At 37.8% G+C, this 18,026-nt stretch overlaps 1 protein-coding gene across 1 annotated transcript in view; it reads left to right on the forward strand.

Annotated features, from left to right (window-relative positions):
• The first annotated feature begins 4,338 nt into the window (after positions 1-4,338).
• Positions 4,339-18,026, forward strand: part of LOC120629143 (dynein heavy chain 3, axonemal) — a 59,688-nt gene continuing 46,000 nt past the window's right edge. The window contains exons 1-17 of the mRNA XM_039897936.1: positions 4,339-4,409; positions 6,125-6,238; positions 7,182-7,379; positions 7,556-7,697; positions 8,227-8,365; positions 9,135-9,310; positions 9,607-9,810; positions 9,961-10,197; positions 11,091-11,178; positions 12,195-12,402; positions 13,134-13,348; positions 14,106-14,296; positions 14,920-15,104; positions 15,519-15,781; positions 16,342-16,499; positions 16,833-17,025; positions 17,762-17,988. Of these exons, the coding sequence (XP_039753870.1) occupies positions 6,163-6,238; positions 7,182-7,379; positions 7,556-7,697; positions 8,227-8,365; positions 9,135-9,310; positions 9,607-9,810; positions 9,961-10,197; positions 11,091-11,178; positions 12,195-12,402; positions 13,134-13,348; positions 14,106-14,296; positions 14,920-15,104; positions 15,519-15,781; positions 16,342-16,499; positions 16,833-17,025; positions 17,762-17,988 (2,900 nt within the window). The 5' untranslated portion in view covers positions 4,339-4,409; positions 6,125-6,162. The remainder of the gene's footprint in view (positions 4,410-6,124; positions 6,239-7,181; positions 7,380-7,555; positions 7,698-8,226; positions 8,366-9,134; positions 9,311-9,606; positions 9,811-9,960; positions 10,198-11,090; positions 11,179-12,194; positions 12,403-13,133; positions 13,349-14,105; positions 14,297-14,919; positions 15,105-15,518; positions 15,782-16,341; positions 16,500-16,832; positions 17,026-17,761; positions 17,989-18,026) is intronic.

Here is an 18,026-nt window from a genome sequence, read left to right on the forward strand (position 1 = left end):
AAGTGAAAGTTCTTCAGTGGTCGAAACAAATATTTAATTAATTTATTTATAAAATGTAATATTTAGGAACTATATCAGATTTTGTACGAGCATTTGATATATGAAATATAATAACCGTATTTTTATACTAATAAAATTATGCATAATCTTAAATAATGAAATTATATACCTAGATTGTAAAAAAATACTTTAAAGTCAATTTTTGTCTTCCTGTGATTCAAAATCAGTTTCTAGCATAATAATAAACTGTTGTATAAAATATAATAACTGGACCATTGTCTATCCATTGTGCCAAAATGAATGTGCCAAAATCGGAGGCAAAATTATTGTAAAAAAAATGTTCACTATAATACACAAAGCGTCGCATAAAAAGCTGTGACTGTCTCACTATGCAGTTTGCAAAATATACAAATTAGAAGAATGACAGTGTTGTTGATTCTGCTATAGAGACACAAATCTCTTAATTTAACTATGTAAATTTTTTTGAAGTTATACTTCTTTAGCGGCGATTTTAACAAGATAAATGTAGTTGCGAAACCGAGTGAGAGGTGAACACATCGTCCGCCAGCTCACTTTTTACGATGCGCGCGCACACCGTCACAAAAAACTGTCACTCTGAAGTTAGCTATAAACGACATTTTAGTTTTTCTATAAAACTTTTGACAGTGTACACTTTCAATTGTCAAAGTTTGCGGGCTCTGAGTGATTGAATTGATTCAATTGTACAAAAATCTCAAATTTTAATCTTTAGTGAAATTTGGTTGTCCGATAATGAGATAACTAGATATTGCGTTATATTAATGAAACTTCCAGTGTATTAAATATTTTTTTGCTATTGTTAGTGTCGTTTTCCTGCAAACGTTGAATAAGGTGAAAGAAAAAAATTTCTGAAATGTTTTTATCTTGTTACACCAAAGAAGTATAACTTCAAGAAGAACACACACGTTTTACTTAATATGGTTGGAACTAAAGAAATGTTGACAAATTGGTAGGTCTAAAGTAGAGACTTCCTTTACAAATAAAAAATTAAACATCGGTTATTCGGCCAAAATGTAACAACGTACAACACATACATATAAATATTATATAGTGATAATGTGCGTTCATATGTTTGTGTATGCGAGATAGACGTTTTTGGATTTGAACTGTATCCTTTATAAAAAAGACTAGCTCTACTTTCAGACCAACCAATTTAGTTCAGTTTAGATATTTTTGTATAAAAGAATCTACTCTGGTGTTAAGACTATTGTTTATTTATTAAGTTGCTGACTGCAATTGCTAAATACCCTCTAACTGAGAAATAATCTTGACATTTTGATAGTTAGTTTAATATATAATCTGTCAAATATATAACTCAAGCGGACCATCTGCTATCTACGTGACGCAACCTTTAAGCAAAGTGGACTTTTTTTTCTGCACATTTCTATATATATATCCATATATTTTTATCACTTTATAATTAGTATCATAAGTAAGTTAACAATCTGTGCCCCATGGATTCTCCTATCATGGCTTTATATAAAGTTATATATAACCTTCTTCGATGTACAGGCTAACAAAAATATATTTTTTTAACTACGTTCAGATCTTAAAATGCAGATTGCGAATTAAAAATTGGGATTTAAAAATAATATACTATTTAAATATGATAACATATAAATCGGGAACCTAGTGTTGTCCGAGTACGTTGCATATAACTATTACGTAAATAAAAATTGAAGCATTTAATTAATAAAAGAATTTAATTCATGCTTATGTAGCCGCGATTCAAAAGTGCCTATTTGAATAAAGAAACTGCCCGTTTTCATTAACTACAAAAACTTAGTCAAAGAAGATTCCTAGGCATACCTTTCACTAATCGATTTTCACTGGACAACTCGTATAACCTAACTTGTCTGTGTCTAACCTATTCTTGCAAGGTGTGGTATTTATTGTTTATATTTTTAATTTTTCGTATAGCTTAATAATTAAGGTTATTAAAAAACCAAGTTTATATTTTTTTCTCTGTTAAGTGACAGTTTAAGTGTTCCTGAAATATTACGCACCGCCGAATGGGTTTCTTAACTGTAGGTGGTGCGGGGTTCCTAACGTCGTTAGTCATCATCTAAGAATTGGTGAAACGTGTTTTTCCCCTACGCATCACCCAATCATGAGGTATACCTTTAAGTGTTTTTTAGGTTTAGTGAAAACGGGCATTATTTTGCATTAAAATAAACTGCTACCCGGCCAATAATGTTTTAGAATTTTTTTTCTCATAACTTCGACTGCTGGACTTTAATGCTATTTAAATTATTATATTTTATTATTTACCTACTGAATATTTTTGGATTTTAAGACATAACTGTAAAGGAAATAGCGTTCATACATTCAAATGTTAAAAAAGAGAAATTCAAGTATGTAATTCCGTGTGATTTCTATTTTTTATACAACAATAAACTATATTATTCTTTGAAGTTCATTTCTTTTATTTCCAAGTACATTTTCTTCCGCTGTACAGATTCTTGTACCCATCGAAACGGTGCTTATCTTTCCGCCCTCGATACGTAACCGAAAAACAATATCTGCATTTAAAACTAAATATAAATATCAAAGTTAACCATTCCGTGAAAATGTAAGTATTACCTACTGACAAACCGCTACATTTAAAACCGCTGGTCATATACCAGCGGTTTTAAATGTAGCGAATATGGTAAATATGTTTGAATTTCATCCAATTAAGGTACCCTACCCGAATTTTATGGCTCAAAATCAGTATATCATTTACGACTAACCGGTTGGTAAGGATATGATTACTATTGAAATATTTACACCGACTTCTGTTATACTATACCAAAGATTATAATCATCGCGACGCGTTTCCATACCAACGAGTTATTTGTTGTGACACTTCAGTGTATCTAAGTTTATTTTCCTCTTGAGTAATACGTGAAAATGTAATCTTCATTGTAATTCGTTTGATTAAGGAAGATAATTTATATAATACAATATCACAATATCTTATATAGGTAGGTACATACTTAGTATCTCTACTACATATAGGTACACCGTATAAAAGTGAAGGTGCATGTGACACAGTACTCTAACTTAACAATTAGAGTATCGCTCCGTTGCATTATTTCAAATAACACTCCGTTCACAACACTGCGTAAAGAGAAAAACGATTTATTCCTAAATCTTAATTTCCATATTCCACTTCTTTAAAAGTTTTCAAAAGTTCAAATGTTTGCCTCCACAATGCCTTTACACATCATCCGCACTCAATTTTCATATGGACACAATACTAGCACTCCGGTTTCGGAGGGCTCAGCGTCCGATCGCATCGCCCCATAGATTTAGGAAAATAATTTGAGACAATATCTTAGGTAGGTACTTAGTCCCTATACTACATATAGGTAAAACCAAGAGAAGGTGATCTTTCTCACTTAGTGTACACCTGGGCGTACCCAGGTGACACTGGCAAAATGCGCGGTGCTGTTGGCATAAAATAAAACTACGCACTGAGCAAGCAGTGCAGTCGCCAGCCGCGACGACGATGGTCAAATTTACTGTTTCATTTAACTACCTATAAAGCAGTATCATTTGCGGCTGTTTGCACTACACACTACATTATATTTTGTAATACAGGTACATATAACTCTATTATATATATATATATATGTATAATAACTCTATATTTTGTAATAAATAATAAACCTAATGTTTTATAGAGGTGTCTTTTTGTGGTCTGTACGACGAAACAGCCGCGGACGATCTGACCTAAAATCTGACTTGTATGAAATCTGACGCCCATGAGTATACATTAGTACATTTATAAATAATGCAACACTACTTCGATACTCTATTGCATTCTCGTTTCTAATGATTAGTCGAAAATATGCCTTTCGCTGGATACAACCAGCACAAAATCATGGCGTGTGAAAATCCCTAGAAAAAACCTATGTTCCGCAGCATACTTCTATCATCTGATGGTTCTTTTTTTTTCTTTTATCATCTGCGGGCATTCAGGTTTTCACGGACATCGTAGCGAAACTAAATCAGCGGCGCGTCTTTGTCCGTAGGGTAGTAACTATAAGAACGTCACATACCAGAAAAACATCAGAAAAAAAATTATAAAGTTTCTTAAGTCGCTAACTTATGAGACCACAGTGCTCACCAGTGAGATTGTCCAATCTATAAAGCTTCTTAAATTTTATCTTCGTACCCTAAAAGCTACAATATGGCAAGCGGCGATAGGAAGAGACCTTCTCCCTCGTCGTCGAACAGCAGGGCGGCGAAGTGTCCTTCGCGTTTCGTGACCGTCCCACCGAGGAAACAGCCTAGCCTGCCGTGGCTGCCGCGTGCTGGTTACGATGATGAGCTGGAGCGAGACAGTACATTGCTTCGAGCTGCGAAGAACTATTATCCTGAAGGTAAGTAAACCACGCAAAAGCTGGGGACCTTGTAAGGTTGCACGCTCCTTGAAAGGCCTATGTGCAGCTCACTTGGCACCGATTATATCTCCTGACAAGGGATAAAATTAACGTTGGACCTGTCACAGCACGGCAACAGGGAAAAGGGGGAGTTTACCCCACAGAATTAAGAACGTTTGAAGCATCAATACCAGGTCATCTTAGTAATGATTCTTAAACTGTATTTTTTTCTCTTATGTCCGTCTTTTTTTTTTTTTTCATGTTTACAGACGAGCGCTTGACTGCAATCACACCTGATGGTAAGCGATGATGCAGCCTAAGGTGAAGCGCGCTAGCCTAGAAGATGCCTATTCACTCTTAATTTGAAGTTACTCATGTTGTAAGAACTGTGGAAAATGGAAGCTGGAAGAGCATTCCAGATCCTAGTGGTGCGAATCAGAAACGAAGATGCGAAGCGCTTCGTACGCGTCCGCGGTATATCGACCACGTAGGGATGCAAATCCTTACGATGCCTCGCGGTTCGGTGGTAAAAAGGCGAGGAGGGAACTAGATTAAATAGTTCTTGAGCACACTCTCCGAAATATATCCTATAAAATACCGAAAGGCAGGCAACCTTGCCTGAAACTCTTAAGTTTTTTATTGGCAAGGTCACCGATGAGCCTTTTAGCACGGCGATCCACCGAATCCAGGGCATCAAGCTGATCTGTCTGTATCTTGGTCGTCAAACATTTTTATTAAAGAGAGGTCATACATTTTCTGCGAGATTCCCATCGGGGGAGCAGCTGTCCTCCCGTTCTGGGTACGCCCATGCTTATCGACAGCTGATGATGATAATATCAAAATAAACCAACCGGATAGTTTTTACTTCGCTAAAGCTACTAGTCAATGCCTCTGATCTATGTTTTAATTGTTTAGTGGCGTTTAGTTTGAAAAGTGAATATTGTTCTACCAACAACAATGACGCAAACCTTGAAAGAAAAACAAAGAGGATTTTTAATAGCATAAGGTTCAATACATAATGAGAAAATCCAAACGATTGATCGTTTCATTTCCATTGCTAAGGTCATAGCATAACATGTCTACGTTAGTTCTTGAGCTAACATAAGACAGCTTAGCAATTTGGCCGGATTTACATATATCATCGTATATCTACCCTCGCGACTACGTCCGCATATAAGTCAACCTTAAAAGATAGACATATTATGCTGCAGCGGACTTTAGAACTTTTAAAAGAGAACCATTTTGTCATGAATTATTTTATCGAAACTTGTACTCCCAAAAGGAAAATAAAAACCCAGATTTCTAAACATTCTTCATTGCTACTACTTATGCTCCTATTGGTCTTCGCGTGATAATATAAAGCCTATAGGCTTCCTCGATAAATGGGATATCAAACACTTTATATATTAGTATAAAATATATAGGCACACAAAGGCTGTCTAAAAGTAAAAAATCTGAGTCTAAATTACTAAACTGCGATCTTAGTTTAAATTTTTCCAAGTAGTAAAAATGCAACCATTACAACTAGTTACCTTTATGGCAAATTGTTGACATAAGAATTCTTATAATTTTATAATTTTTTATTAGTGTTTTTACCTACACTTGGAGAAATTATCAATTTCAAGGTTCATCCTGTCTGTTCCAAAAATTTTAATATGCATATTAAATTTATAAAATTGATAAGAATTCTTGGTAGGTAACTTTAATGTTTCCAGGTGAAAGTGAAGGCGCTTGCAGTGAGTTCCCTCCATTGATGCAGGCAAGATCGTTGACGAGAGGGGTTCCGTACAGGGACAGTTACAACCATGCGAAGCCTGTTGATTCTACGGGTTAGCATGAATTCAGTACTTAAACGGAATAAAAATGCCTGTTTCCACTATGACTTTTCATGCGCAGAATGTGAATAGGTACTATGCGAAACTCCAGCTGGTTTAATTTCGCGTTACGCTGCGATTACACCCGTTTTTGGTATAACGTCACAGCTGAACGTGCATGTCCACCAACGAAGTGTGATGTATCTCCAGCCACCTTATTAGGAAAAGCCCAATTGGCTTTGAGCGTGAACTTGATAATATGAACATGTTTAATTGTTTGTTTTCTACTTTTGTCATGATGTATACTGAATAAAATAAATATACTACGATAATTCACACATCGCCATCTAGCCCCGAAGTAAGCGTAGCTTGTGTTATGGGTGCTGAGATGACTGATGAATATTTTTATGAACAATTTACATAAATACAAGTATTAAGTAAGTACTTAATACTTAATACTTGTACTATCCACCAATGTCCACTGCTGGACTAAAAGCCTGGCCCAACGGGAGGATTTGCCCATAATCACCACGTTGGGCCGGCGGGTCGGTGATCCCAGTAGATGGTAGTGTTACCATAGCACGCCGCTGCCCGCTCTCTGTTACATTACCTTAGTCGTCTCCTACGGCAACGACGAGAAGAGGACGGGTGGTGGCTGTACTCTGAGCTGCCGTCACCACAAGACAAGTAAACCTACTATTACTTAAAAAGGGTTAATATATGTACATCAAGTAGCCGATGGGCACGAAAACGTCCCTTATCAACATTAAGTGGTCCTTTGAATGACTTTAAACTCAATATTATTAGCTCCACAGACAATCCTGTGACATGCGGGGCGGAGACAAAATCTTAGCTGCCATTGGTATTGGGTCAGCCATTCCAGTGTGTCAATAATGGAAGACAGTGGCTGGTAATGAGGATTCCGATGGTACGCTTAGAAAATGTTATGTAATTCCAGGTAACTGTTATACAAGATCAACTAAAACTATAAGGACAATCAACATGCCGCCCAAGAGACGTCCACCGCTACAACTGTACGGACCTCTAGGGCCCAATGGTGAACTACAGTTTCCACCAGTTCAAACCTTTGCCGAGAGAGAAAAAGAACGATTGGAGGCTATAAAGAAAGAAAAGGACAAGAATAAGTTGCCAAAAGGTACTTAGTTCAGTTCTAGTAGATGCTCTCTTGAAGTTGAATTATATATATATATATATATATAATTCAACTTCAAGAGAGCATCTACTATATATTTATATATATAAATAACCTCTATACTCATAGACTGGGCTTAGCAGTGGGAAAGAAATGCTTATGAGATGCTTTCTTAATAGGTTTAGTATTGCTGGGAGATTTGGTATCTGGTGCTTACGATAGACGAAAAGCTGCCGAAGCGGAGGCGAGGAAGAGAAGAATAGAAAAGAAACGAAAAGAAAAGGCCGAGGCGGAGTTAGCTGCGCAGGCAGCCTTGAAAAGGTACCATGATGCAACAGTTTGTCACCAATTGTTCATTGTATAGTCAACATCTCAATTAACAACTTGTCCTATTAACCTAACTTGTTATGAGACTCATGCACACTTGCACTCACACCCACACACATACATACACACACATGCACACACAAAACAACACAGATAGAAGATATTAACATATATGTTAAGATCTGCATTTAATATTTTGCTACCATCTTACACCATAAACTGTCTCTGGTGAGAAGATTTATCTATAAATCAATTAAAAAAAAAATCCCGGCTAAGTTTGCTGTGGACTCTTCTTAGACCAGGGCGCATTTGGAACCCTCGTAGCTTTAGGTTTAAGTTGGCAAACGGGGTTATCACCATCCCCTTATAATTCTGTAAACATATATGTATGAACGCTTCACTTATTTCTTTATTCATGTAGGCATATCACAGGCACTTAGCCTGTGATATGCCTACATGAATAAAGAAATTTTGAATTTTTATATGAAATTTATATGCTACCTTAGTACTAATTATGTTACAGGCATTTAGCAAAATTGGAATTTGAGCTACCTCGCGATCCCGATGAGCAGAAAAGTCAGATGCTGAAGGCAACAGAACAGGAGCACTACCGCTACATACACCCGAAAGATTTAGAAAGAATTCAGTATTATTTAACTACGGTAAGGTTTTTCACTTAAGCTCTCAGGCTGCAATTGCTGGAGTTCAAATACTGCCGGTGGCTAGATGTTGCCCGCGTTTATTTTGGGTTATTATAAATCTTACAGTAACCCTTTATTTTCACGGGATCACTTGTTTTCTGGGGGCATCTGCAGGATGCCGGATAGGTTAACCAATTATACTTTTAACATCGCTACTCTTAGCGGCAGCTTCTCCGGGACGAATCCTATGTCCATCTCCAGTAGCTACATGTGTGCAAAATTTCACCAAGATCCGTTCAACGGTTGCGTTGAATATGAAAATTAAGCTTAACTGTTTGTCTTTATAATCCACACCAAACAGATCTTCGGCAATGTTCTTCGCAAGTTTCGCTCCGACACCGGACCATCCTCAATGGTTAGGACCAAGAAGAAGTTGGTTGCGTCGAACAAGAGTGTCAAAAACAAAAATGCAGATACACTTTTACATTTATAATATTAGTATGGATATTCCTGGAAAACACTGTAATAAAAATATATAATTTTAGTAAGGGTTGTATTGTGCCCTGTGCTGATACTCCATCCATCACGTCTGCTTTTCACGCGAGTGATGTACGAAGCTGCTAAGGGAATATAGCGTGAAACGAGCAGAAGCGTCCTCTGCGCTACTACTACGATCTCCTGCAACCATTCTGCCCAGCGTGGTGATTACGAGGGCTGTATCCGTTGGGAAAGGCCTTCAATCCAGCATTGGCTATTGATGATGATGAAGGGTTGTGTTCTACCTCAACAGTCACTAACTGGCAACCATATACCGGAGTTCCCTGCACACCTGTACAAACGAGCCAAGGTGAAAGTAGACAAGCAGACAGCAGCCATCAAAAAATGCCTTATGATCCTAACGTACCAGGCATGTGTCAGACAGAGCGAAGCCGATATCAAGGACTTCTTTCTTAAGGCTATGCAGAGGTAACAACGTTTAATAAAACTTATCTCCTACTCTATATATATATATTATTTTTTCGTCACCTAGCCCCAAAGTAAGCGTAGCTTATGTTATGGGTACTAAGATGACTGATGAATATTTTTATGAATAATATACATAAATACTTATAATATATACATATAAACACCCAGACACTGAAAAACATTCATATTCATCACACAAACATTTTCCAGTTGTGGAAATCGCTTAAAAAAATCACCGCGCATTCTTTACTACTAACACCTAAAATTAAACCGTAAACACAACATTTGATCGCCAGATGTCTCCTCGCCTACATTCTGGAGGATCCAGAAGAAGTGAAACGACTTCGCATAGCATTCCTACCGTCTCTTTGGCCAGCGCATTGCATTCGCGCGCCCATGCCTTGGCATAACGATGTGACGCGGGCCAAGCAAGCCATTAAATATCGCTACTATCAAGGAAACCCGATTTTGTTGGAGCTTAGGAGACTATGGCAAGAAAAGTGAGTTAAACTGGAACAATTCAATCCATTTTTTTTATTAAATTGGTAATTTGGAACCTAAGACTCTGCTGTCTTTCCGTCGGTCTGTATGTCAACAGGCTGTATCTTATGAACCGTGATAAAAGCAATTAAATAATTGGTGACTTTTAGATACCAAAACATGTATATCTGCGATATGAACAAAATGCAGGAAGACATGCCATTCCCCCACTATCCTTGCGACTTCACTGAACGTCTCAACAAATTATGTGCCGAAACCAGGACGGAGTTGGTAGACAATTGGTTAATAGACGTTGCAGATACCATGGTCAAGATGAGAAAACACTGGGCGTGCTATGTCTCTAGGAAGAAGAAAGAGTCTATCTTTCAGGTTGAGATGTTTTTTAGGTAAGTCTGTCTATTTCTTTATATTTTATCATTTTCTTATTTATGTGCGTCTTAAATAATTAAAACATCACTTGCTTCAACGGTAAGGAAACCTGCATGCCGGACAATTCTCCATAATGTTCTCAAGTTCTGGGCCAGCGTGCTGTACTATGGCCTATACCCTTAGCACCCGTGCCCTGTAGTGAGCCGTAATGGGTTGATATGGTGATTCAATTAACAAGCAAAGTTTCTTGTCGGTTTTTTCTCAGCAAAATCATTATTCCGATGATAGAGGCACAAGAAACAGACTGTATAATCTTGAAGCGTGTAATATACTATTTTGTTCACGGACAGACGTTTCAAGGAATGTAGGAAGATACGCCTAACACCGAATGCTGAAATTAACAGTTTATTTTAATATCTTTAAATAAAATAAATCTTTAAAAAAAATCGAGTTCATTACGTTTTTTAGAAAACAGCCATCACAGATACCTTTATCGTGTTGTTGATACAACTTACTAAATGAGCATTTATTTATTATTCCCCTACAAGTTAGCCCTTGAATGGAATCTCACCCTGGTAAGTGGTAAGTGATGATACAATTTAAGATGGTAAAGGGCTAACCTGTTAGGGTGGTTTTATTAAACCCATTTACCTAATCGGTTTCTATACGCATTGTACCGGAACGCCAAACTGATTACTAGGTCTTGGTCGGTACGGGGGTAGCTAGCCACCATCGAAGCCTCAATTCAGAAATGAATAATTCCCAAATGGTCCTAGCTGGAGATCGAATCCGGGACCTCCCACTTAATATCACAGCACTCTATGCTTCCCCATGGCCTATGGACAATCTCCATGCACATGGCTCATGTATTTGCTAATACACCCATTTCTTCTGTTTCTTTCTTTTACAGTTCGATTCACGCATTGATGTCAAGACAGATTCGCGATCTTGTGGAAAGAAGCGTTTTCCATTTTGCGGAATACTTCTCGTATTATTCGGTAAGCTAATAGATTCGGCGCCTAATTAGTGCGTTGTTTTGACGTGGCATATCATTTAAAATATATGGAAAATGACGCATCGCACAACAGCGGACAACGTTGTCGCTGCAAAGACGCAACGCAACCCAACGTACTAATGACGCAGAGCTCGTAACTATTGGATAGAAGCAGGCGTTACTTTGCGGAAATCCATGATATACCTATTATTAAAATTAAGCTTAATTTGCATCCGAGAAAAGCAGGAGAATCTGTATGGTGTAATTTGTAATTTCTTCAATCCTTATACTGCACACCGAAAAGATATTCGGCAATGAACCTCCAAGTTTCGCTCCGAAACCGGAGCATCCTCAGGAGGTGTTGACTTTACAATGAATAATTGTTAAGTGAGAAAATTAGCCAAATATGTCGCCTTGTATACCTTTTTTACCCCTACCTCCCTACCCTACCTTATCTATTTAAGCCCCTCCCACCTCATTAGTGCCTTTGAATATATCCAATAGAGGTGAAGTTGATAAGTTCATTTGTTCATTTAGCAATTCGAACCTCCCATTCTTATTAGCTCGTAACTTACTAAAATAAGATTTCCTTCGCGCCTTGTCAATTTTTATGAAAAGGAATTGATTCATAACGGCAGTTAAAAAGTAGCGCCAGTCACAGAAGATATGAGGAGTAGAACTTTTTGTGACAGAGCTCGTACCGTGAAGCACTATCGCCATGCTTATTTCTGCTAAGCAGCATTTTGGCAATGCTGTGTCATTGGTAATTTTGAATGTGATGATAGGGCTGTATCTGGATTCTTTCGGTAAAAACTATGGCAGCGGTTTACTGAAAAACTATTAGCGTTTCGCTTTCACATATAAGTCTCAGAGACAAGATGTATCTCTAAAGCCTGTGAAGTACTATTTCAGTTTTCATTTGCAAGTTGTATACAAAAACCATCGTGTCCAATCATGTCATGGACCGTCATGTCCAATTATATTAATTAATCCAACAAGGTCTCCATTTAATGCATTCAGGAAGGTAACAACTTCGGCAAAGAGTACAGAGACTACCTCTTCATCAAGCGACCGCTACTCCGCATCAAGGTCGTAGGCCAACCGGGATCCACCAGTATAAGCTTTGATCCAGCCTTGGATCAAATGCGGGTCATGATTATTAAGTGGCTGCACACGATTATCGGCGTCAATCAACAATTGCCCAGTGTTGATACTATCATGTACCCAGGTTTGTCTTATTAAACAGTCAATTTATCTTATACGAATACGCTGAAGAGTTTTTTTGTTTCTTTATTTGCACGCGATGATCTTTCAGTCTTGGATAGCCCATTTATCGAGGAAGGCTAAATATCATCACATTTAGACCATTAGGAGCAAGCATCAATAAAGAATGTTCCAAAATCGAATTTTATGTTCGCTTTTTAAGAGCTTCCGCTGCGTGCGCTGAATAAACGGTTAAAGTTAAATGATCATGAACAACAGAGTTGTTCCCATTTAAAAGTTCAAAAAAAGTCCGCGGCAGCATAGGTCTATCTTTTAAGGTTGAGATTGGTTAGTTATATAACCCATAATTGACAACCCATTACCGTCCAACACGGCACGGGTTTACTCTCGCAATCATGAGGGTTTAGCCCGTAGTCCCCCAAACTGGCCAAGTGTCACACTCTTTAGAATTCATTCTTTACAATGTCACACTCTTCACTTTCCTTAGAATAACGTAATGAGAAAATAACAGGCATGCAGGTTTCCTCAAAACGTTTTCCACTATCGTTAAAGCAAGAGCAAGTTTAAGTTTCTTAAATTAAAAAACGCACGTAACTCTGAAAAGTTAGAGCTGCGTGCCGAGGATCGAAATCTGTCAACACGAATATGAGGCCGAAACTCTAATGTATCGTGTGCCTTTATAACGAGCTTTGTCACTAGTTGCCAACTTATTTAACGTTAGATTTTTCATTGTAGGTGCGCAACGTCCAAATCCATATCTTATGTCGGTATACCCGGACGAGCAGTACATGGTGGAAGTTACCAATAAGTGCATCAAACACTTTCACGAAAACCGACCAGGGCCCAATAGCTTCCTGGACACATTCCAGGAGTATTTCTATATCCTAGATGGTACTGCCTTTCAAGATCTGCAGAAGTTCTTTGCTTTGGAACCTCCACCTTACTTGAAGGTAAGAGGATTTGTTTTGTTTCTTCTATTGCCCCTGTATGGTTTTGAATTGCCAAACTTTCATCTCAATCGATCCAGATCCTTGATACTAAACAAACAATTATCAGACTAAAAATTTTTCGATTACTGGTTCCGCCGTAATAGACCTATGAAGAATAGACAGAAATATGCGAAGTGGATTTTCAACCTTTAGTTATCATAGAGGCAACCAAAATTGAATTTCCGCTCGCCACTAGCCAGGAATTAATGTTTTCCCCGGGGATTTAAATATGTTCCAGGAATAAAAGTTAAACGGGAACGTATCACGTACTTCATTAACTTGGTGAGGCTATATTTCGATAATAGCCTCTACCATGTTGTTAGCATTTTACCGAAAAACTATTGTTTAAGTTATATGTATGGTACAGTTATTGCACTTATTTTAACTACTATTTAAGTTCTTAGTTTGTATACGACCCTTTATCCAACAACCAAGTGAAAGCTTCTTAAGATGTTCGTCGATACTTTTTACGAGAAGACCATTGGCCGAAACGACTATCGGAACAATAAAACTCAAATATTTACTCAACACTCCACATGCCAGTAATCTCTTAAGCGAGATAAGATGATTTAGATACTATTTCCCTTTCAGCTTTCACCAGATTATCGTCATGTGGAATAGTTATGTCAACAATTATTGCACGGCGCATTAATCGATCGACTAGCACTATTAGGTATATTATTTCAATAAAATTATTATTGTTATTATAAATTTTTAGGACTTCTCAGCCCGCATTTTAACGTATAGAGCCTTACGCGACGAGATAGCCTTCCTGCGCCGCGACATTCCGCTTAACATGGTGATGCTGGATTGCGCGCCTGTCAACGACGTGCTCTGGAGCGAAGTGGACGCGCTCCGACAGTACATCATAGACCATTTCACTACTGTCAACAGGAAGTGGAACCGATCGTGAGTTTGCATTCTACCTGATTTATGGCTTGTTTCCATTGGTCAATTACTCGGTCGTTGTACAGCATCCGCGAACGAATGTTCTCAAGGACGTTTGAAGTCTACCAACTCAGGGAACTGCCAGAAATGATCTATGGGATAGGCTCATTGGGCCTGACACCACGTCTCATTAGTTTTTTGTAGTGTAATACTGGCTACAGAAAACTAGCGGTCCCTCGCGACTTAGTCCGCGCATAAGTCAACTTTAAAAGATAGACATATGTATTTCCGGTCTTTTTTTTAGAACTTATATAGTTGTTCCCCAACTTTGCCATACAAGGTTTTATCGAATCTTTAACGGTTTACGCAGCGCACGCAGCGGAAGCTCTCAAAAGGAAAGAGAAACCCCGATTTTGAAACATTCTTCATTGGTGCTATGCTTCTATTGGTCTGAGCGTGATAATATATAGCTCTTCTCGATAAATAGGCTATCCAACACTGAAATAATTTATCAAATCGGGTCAGTACTTTCTGAGATCATCGTGTTAAAGTAAACAAACAAACAAATAAACTCTTCAACTTTATATATTAGTATAAGATAATAACGTCGATAAGACATATATTTTTGCCTTCGACACTCACAGAATTTGCAATGTGTACGAGGAAATGGCGGCGCGTACGTCCGAAAGTCCGGAGACCACAGCCCAACTGGTGGAGTTGCTAGGCTACATCCAGGATTGCCGGGACTGCGCTATGTTTGACTTGCGAGAGAAATCGAGGACCACCGCTGAATACGTGCTGTTCTTGATGGAGCATGCACATCTTTCCTGTAAGTTTCAGACTGCTATGACATGATGTGATTTAATACGAATGTCTAAATTATCCGATATATGTCCGTATGTACTGTGACATATTATACCATCATACCTCAGCTTTTTTAATGTACTACCATAGTTAACATGACAAATCACATAAAAAACATGTCAACATAGGTAGACTCGCGGGTACCGGTAAGAATCCTTTGATTTGTTCCTAATAAAGGTACATTTTCCTTGAATTTTCAATAATTATTGTTTATCTTCAAAATCGTGTCGTGTTCCTTATTATTTTAGTTTTATATGACAAGTTGTTGTTCAGACAGTGATGTAACAGGAAGGTCTCAGATCATTTTCGTCGTGGTATTTTCATAAATTCATCTATAATATTTTCTGTATAGTAAAGTCATGCAATATTAACATTACAGTCGAAGACATAAACCTAAACACTCGCGTATTCCTGTGGCCTCTCGACATGGAGGAAACTATAGATTTGACAATAAAGACCCTAAACACCAAAAAGTTAATGGCGGAAGACAAACTAAAAAGCAGAAAGGCGATCTACGAAGAGAGACTCAAGAAGCATGAAAAGGAGTTGGAGCTGTTCCGTCGGTTTGATCCGCCACTGCTGAACTTGGACCTATTGAGAGAAGTCGTTGGAAAAGTGGACGAAATCAACCATAGTTTAACGGTGAACTTTGTTCTGTTATGTTTTTATTCTATTTGGCAATGTATTTTCCTGCATTATTTAAAATAGCATTTCCGTTTCTTTGTTGCTACATACCATTTATCATTTTAAGAAAGCCTTTATAATTCATAAGTGGACGGCAAAGCCTTCTGTTAGAAGCAGAGAAGGCTTTGCCGTCTAATTTTTCTTCAAAAAAGGCCCATAGAACCTTGTTTAATATGACATTCATAAGTTCACTGCGATCTCACGATTTATAAGGGACGATTCAGTTTGAGATGAAAGCACATTAAACTGGCAAAATTATATATTGAACCCGATAAGCGGTACATATTACAAACGAAATAGCGTTTCGTACATGTCCTAGTTATATCAAATGCGTTATTGTGCAGATCCTCACGATGCTTTGTAGTTCGATGGTAAAAAAGTGGGGGAGAACTAGACCAAAAAGTCCTTCTTAACTTCTCACCATGAAGCTTTTGTCCAAAAGAAATAAACTTAATTGTAAACTTGGGTAGGTATTAAAAAGTTGTCAGTAATTAATTAAAATAAATCGTACTGTACAGGAAGACAAACGCGAAGCCGAGGAGATAAACAACGAGGAAGTTTTGCTGGACCAGGAAGTGTCTGTGTACTTCAGCATGACCACCATGCTGGCCAGCATCGACCCCTTCCACAAGCTGTGGCACACCGCCTTCGACTTCTACGACGGCTACGAGAAATGGTATGCGCTCTTATATATCATAGGAACAAAGATCTGCACGGTTATACAAGGGTAAAAACAATAATAAAAATTAAATTTATTAAAAAATCAATGTGTCATCTCTTGTTTCATCTCGATATTAGTATATATGCCATACTTATTTCGGCAACGACGCCAGGGGAGCCGTAGCTTATATTGGTTAAATTAAACTGCTAAAGTCAGTTCCGAAAACTTTTCATGCATTTTAAATTTATAAAAAATGGAAAAATCCCAATACTATAAGTTATAGCAAAAAAATTGGCTAGCAAAGCTTTAGCCCATGTATGAAGTGCACGCATTTGAGTCTTTTTTTAGGTACCACGGCCCATTCCAAGGGTTGGACGCGGAACAAATTGCCGAGGACGTCGAAGCCTGGTGGAAACTACTGTATAAACTCGGAAAGCAGTTGCTCGAGTACCCCGGCGCTAAGCGAATAGCGGATATGGTGCGGAACAAAGTGGAGAAGTTCAAGCTACTGCTGCCAGTGCTTACAGCTATATGCAATAAGGTTGGAGCTCTTTTTAACTTATAATAGGCCTATAAGACCGATGTAAAAGGTATATACTAATTTCGGCATCGACGGTAGGAGAGCCGTAGCTTTGATTTTTTTTATCTTTTAATTGATTAAAGCGCTCAGATAGCGAGAGCCGCAAGTTCTAATCCTTTCGGTTCCGAAAATTTTTAGAAGCATTTATAATTTTTAAAATTTTTAAAAATGCTTTAAATAAGTCTTAACACTAGGTGTTTTTCTTGCATGAAATGTTTACCACAAAATGTCACAAATTTTGTCGCTGGCAACATAGCATTTTATAATTTTATTTTTACTGTAGATTTTCTTTTATTTATTTAACTTTGATGCTATTTCTGTAAAGATAGAGTGATAAAAGAGGAGGGTTTATATATAATACCTGCATGATAAAGTAGCATTACAGGTTTTTAATGCGATGTCGTAAATATACCTACACATTTTTTGCGCTTCATTGCAAACTCTGAACCCTACGAGATAGATCAGAATGATGTACTACAGTATTGTACATCTTGAAAAGGTCTGCAAAGATCTCCGCGATCTTTAACTTTAAAAAAAAAATTAAGTGATGCTTACAAAACCATTTTAAAAAGGTTTCAGGCCGGTTGTTGAGATATTTTTGCGTTGGCAGCAAAAACAGATTGTATCTGTTACATTTCTCAGTAACAGATGGCATATCCGTTTAATTGGTTCAATTTATTTATATGCATGATCACAGGGCATGCGTGAGCGACACTGGGCTAAAATCAGCGAGTTGGTCGGCGTAGAAGTTATTCATGAACCCGAAACCACTTTAGCTGATATGGTGGAACAAGGAGTTCACGTCTATCCCACACAATTAGAGGAGATTGAACAGTACGCCTCTAAGGAGTATGCTCTAGAGAAGGCCTTGAATAAAATGAAGGAAGAATGGATCGGCATAAAGTTCGAGGTGGTACCTTACAGGTAACGCTTTATCTTAATCTAACCTTGGCGGTAAGTAA

The sequence above is a fragment of the Pararge aegeria genome, chromosome 14 (genome assembly GCF_905163445.1).
Source record: "Pararge aegeria chromosome 14, ilParAegt1.1, whole genome shotgun sequence".
NCBI classification, from domain to species: Eukaryota; Metazoa; Arthropoda; class Insecta; order Lepidoptera; family Nymphalidae; genus Pararge; species Pararge aegeria.